Below are 2,945 nucleotides of genomic sequence, written 5' to 3' on the forward strand. Positions count from 1 at the left end.
GAGGGGGACACGGGGTCTGTGGGGCTGAGGGATGGGGCTGGGGATGCTCAGAGACTGTGGGGCGGGACAGTGGTGCAGAGGTTTGCGACACCCCAAGTCCAGTCTGGGGGATCTGCGACCGTCAATCGGTGTGCAAGCGCAGCAGAAGATGCGGCAGAAGCAGGGTTAAGGGGCTGGGGGTGCTCAGCTGCAGAGCACAGATGTGGTTTCAGTCAGTCAATCGATAGCGATAGCGAGGGGAAGAGTGCCTCCAGCCCCAGATCAGACAGCAAGGAGATAACGAGCAGAGCTGGCACGAGGAGGAGATAAGAGCAGGGCTGGAGCCTCGGCAAACAGCACAGCACAGCGGCGCAGCGGTGTGGCCAAAGAGCATCCTCTGCCACAGGGTGTGGGGGGCACCTCCAAAAATCTGTCACCACCAGGCCAGAGGGACAGGGACCGTGTGAGGACAGCCACATGCAGGGACAGGGGGGGATGGGGACAGTGCAGGACAGCCACATGCAGGGATAGGGACAGGGACAGGGCAGGACAGCCATGTGCAGGGACAGGGAGCGGACAGGGCGGCACGTCCCAGGATCTCTCCGTACCGAGTAGTTCTCCTTCTTGGCCGTCATGTTGGGGTTGCGGTCACTCCAGTCGAAGTTCACCTCCTCCTCTTCCTTCTCGTTCAGCCACATCAACTCCTTGGTGGCAGCGCTGACGAAGCCGTGGAGGCTCTCCAGGTGCCGCAGCCGGGACTTGGAGGAGTTCTGGGAACGGGCGCAGGGGTAGGCTGCCTCCGCACCCTCCTCCCTGCACCTCTCCCCCATGTCCTGCATCCTCCTCCCCGCACATCTCCATCTCCCCCATGTCCTGCACCTCCTCCCCACACATCTCCATCTCCCCCATGTCCTGCATCCTCCTCCCCGCACCTCTCCCCCCCACATCCTCCTCCCCACACATCCCCCCCATGTCACACAACCTCCCCGCTGCATGTCACCCCCATGTCATGTCCTGCACCTCCCCCACCCCAGCCCAGAGCCTCACCAGCAGCTTGGCATACTGCAGGTCCAGCTTGCCCAGGCACTCCCGGTAGGCGTTGCGGGGACCGGGGGAGAGCTGTGCCTGGGGGAGATGTGTCGTGAGCGCAGGGACCTCCCGTCCCACCCCATGGGGACAGCAGCACCCCAGCCTCCCCAGAGCACCCCGGCCTCCAAAAAGTGGGGTCCAGGGAGAGACCCTAATGCCAGGGAGCACTGGGGCAGGGCCGCGGGGCGGGCGAGAGCCGTGCACGGAGGGAGCAGCGCCAGCCCCGGCAGCCCCTCTGCACTGGCAGCAGCGCCTGCTCCCATTGCCACGTCCCCCTGGCTGAAGGTGGGACAGCGGGCAGTGGGGGGGGGCAGCCCTGGGGCGCGAGAGGGGTAGGGGGGCAGCGGGGTGCCCTCTGCCCGTCCAGGGAATCCCAGGGCACAGAGGGGCTCCGGAGCGGGCAGCCAGCGAGGGCAGAGCTGGGGCTGGGGTGGCCAGGATGGGCTGCTCTTCTCAGAGCCCCCCACCAGCCTGTGTGCAGCCATGGCACGTCGAGGACCCCCGGGAGCAGGGGTGGGGGCAGCGCCAGGGAGACCTGGCAGTGGGCGGCTCACCTCGTCGGCCCGCGCCCGCTCGATCTTGGTGCGGAACTCCTCAATGGAGTGGTGGAGGCCGCGGTGGCTGCCCAGGTGGGACTCCACAGTGGGCAAGTCCACCCCCCACTCGGCCGCCCCCAGCCGCCGCTGGTTCTCCTCCACCCAGGCCAGCAGGTCCTGCAGGTACCGCAGCGTGGCCTCGTCCAGCTCCTGCCGCGGTCGCTGCCCCAGCGGCACAGTCACCGCTGCCGCTGGCGCGCCCGACTTGAGCCGCAGGTTGTACTCGGTACGGATGGCCACCAGGCGCTCGTGCAGGCGGTACACCCTGCAGGCAGGCAGCACGTCGGCACAGAGGGCATGGCGACATGCACAGGGGATGTGGGGGGCACAGGGGATGTGGGGGGCACAAGGTACGTGGGCTGTTCCTGCAGCCAGGTGAGTGCCAGGGTGCCCTGCATGGGGCATGCCGTGTGGGCCGTGCCGCAGCGGCACCGTACCTGCGGTACATCTGCTCCCCCTGCGGGTGCCGGCCATCCTTGAGGGTCTGCACGTCGTTGAAGAGCAGCCGGATCATGGCGTCCGCCTTGTCCAGGTCCCGCTCGATCTCGGCTGCCTTCTGCGGCGGCTTCCCTGCGTTCAGCAGTCGGACATCCTGGGGATGGGACATGGCCAAGGGCACGGTCAGGGGCACGGTCAGGGCCCCGCGCGCCGCCCGGCCCCCACTCCGCAGCCGGAGCCACTGCTCACCGACTGGAGCAGGGTGTCAGCCTGGTTGAGCTGCTCCTCGCAGAGCCCCGACTCCATCTGCAGCTTGCTGACGATGCGCTGCAACCGCTCCAGCCTGCGTGGGGAGATGTCGGAACTGGGGTCAGCATGCGGGCACTCACCTCGTCCACACACGGTACAGATCCTGCCCCGTGGGGCACTGATCCCATCCATGCATGGCACGGATCCCGTACCCGCATAGCACAGATCCTGTCTGTGCAAGGCACAGATCCTGCCCCACGTGGCATAGATCCCATCCATGCATGGCACGGATCCCGTCCATGCACAGCATGAATACTATCCATGCACAGCACGGATCCTGTCCATGCACAGCATGGATACTATGCATGCACAGCAAAAATACTATCCATGCACAGCACGGATCCTGTCCATGCACAGCCCAGATCCCGCCCCGCACAGCCCAGATCACGCCCCACACAGCACAGATCCGTTCCTGCACACCCAGCAGGGACTCCGTGCCAGCCCAGCTCTGATCCTGCCCCTGCAGACCTGGATCCCATCCCCGCCCAGGCGAGAAGCCCCATCCCATTCCCACCCCGCTCTCCATCCCCAATC

At 66.5% G+C, this 2,945-nt stretch overlaps 1 protein-coding gene across 4 annotated transcripts in view; it reads right to left on the reverse strand.

The window, feature by feature from the left end:
• LOC104831303 (plectin-like) overlaps nt 1-2,945 on the reverse strand; it is a 59,196-nt gene that overhangs the window by 19,839 nt on the left and 36,412 nt on the right. For all 4 annotated transcript variants that reach the window (XM_010566790.1, XM_010566789.1, XM_010566791.1 and 1 more), the window contains 5 exons: nt 2,352-2,445; nt 2,102-2,256; nt 1,623-1,929; nt 1,027-1,104; nt 588-749 (listed from right to left, as the gene is read on the reverse strand). In XM_010566790.1, coding sequence (XP_010565092.1) covers nt 588-749; nt 1,027-1,104; nt 1,623-1,929; nt 2,102-2,256; nt 2,352-2,445 — 796 coding nt within the window. The remainder of the gene's footprint in view (nt 1-587; nt 750-1,026; nt 1,105-1,622; nt 1,930-2,101; nt 2,257-2,351; nt 2,446-2,945) is intronic.

The sequence above is a fragment of the Haliaeetus leucocephalus genome, unplaced genomic scaffold (assembly GCF_000737465.1).
Source record: "Haliaeetus leucocephalus isolate CR32 unplaced genomic scaffold, Haliaeetus_leucocephalus-4.0 Scaffold218, whole genome shotgun sequence".
Lineage (NCBI taxonomy): Eukaryota > Metazoa > Chordata > Aves > Accipitriformes > Accipitridae > Haliaeetus > Haliaeetus leucocephalus.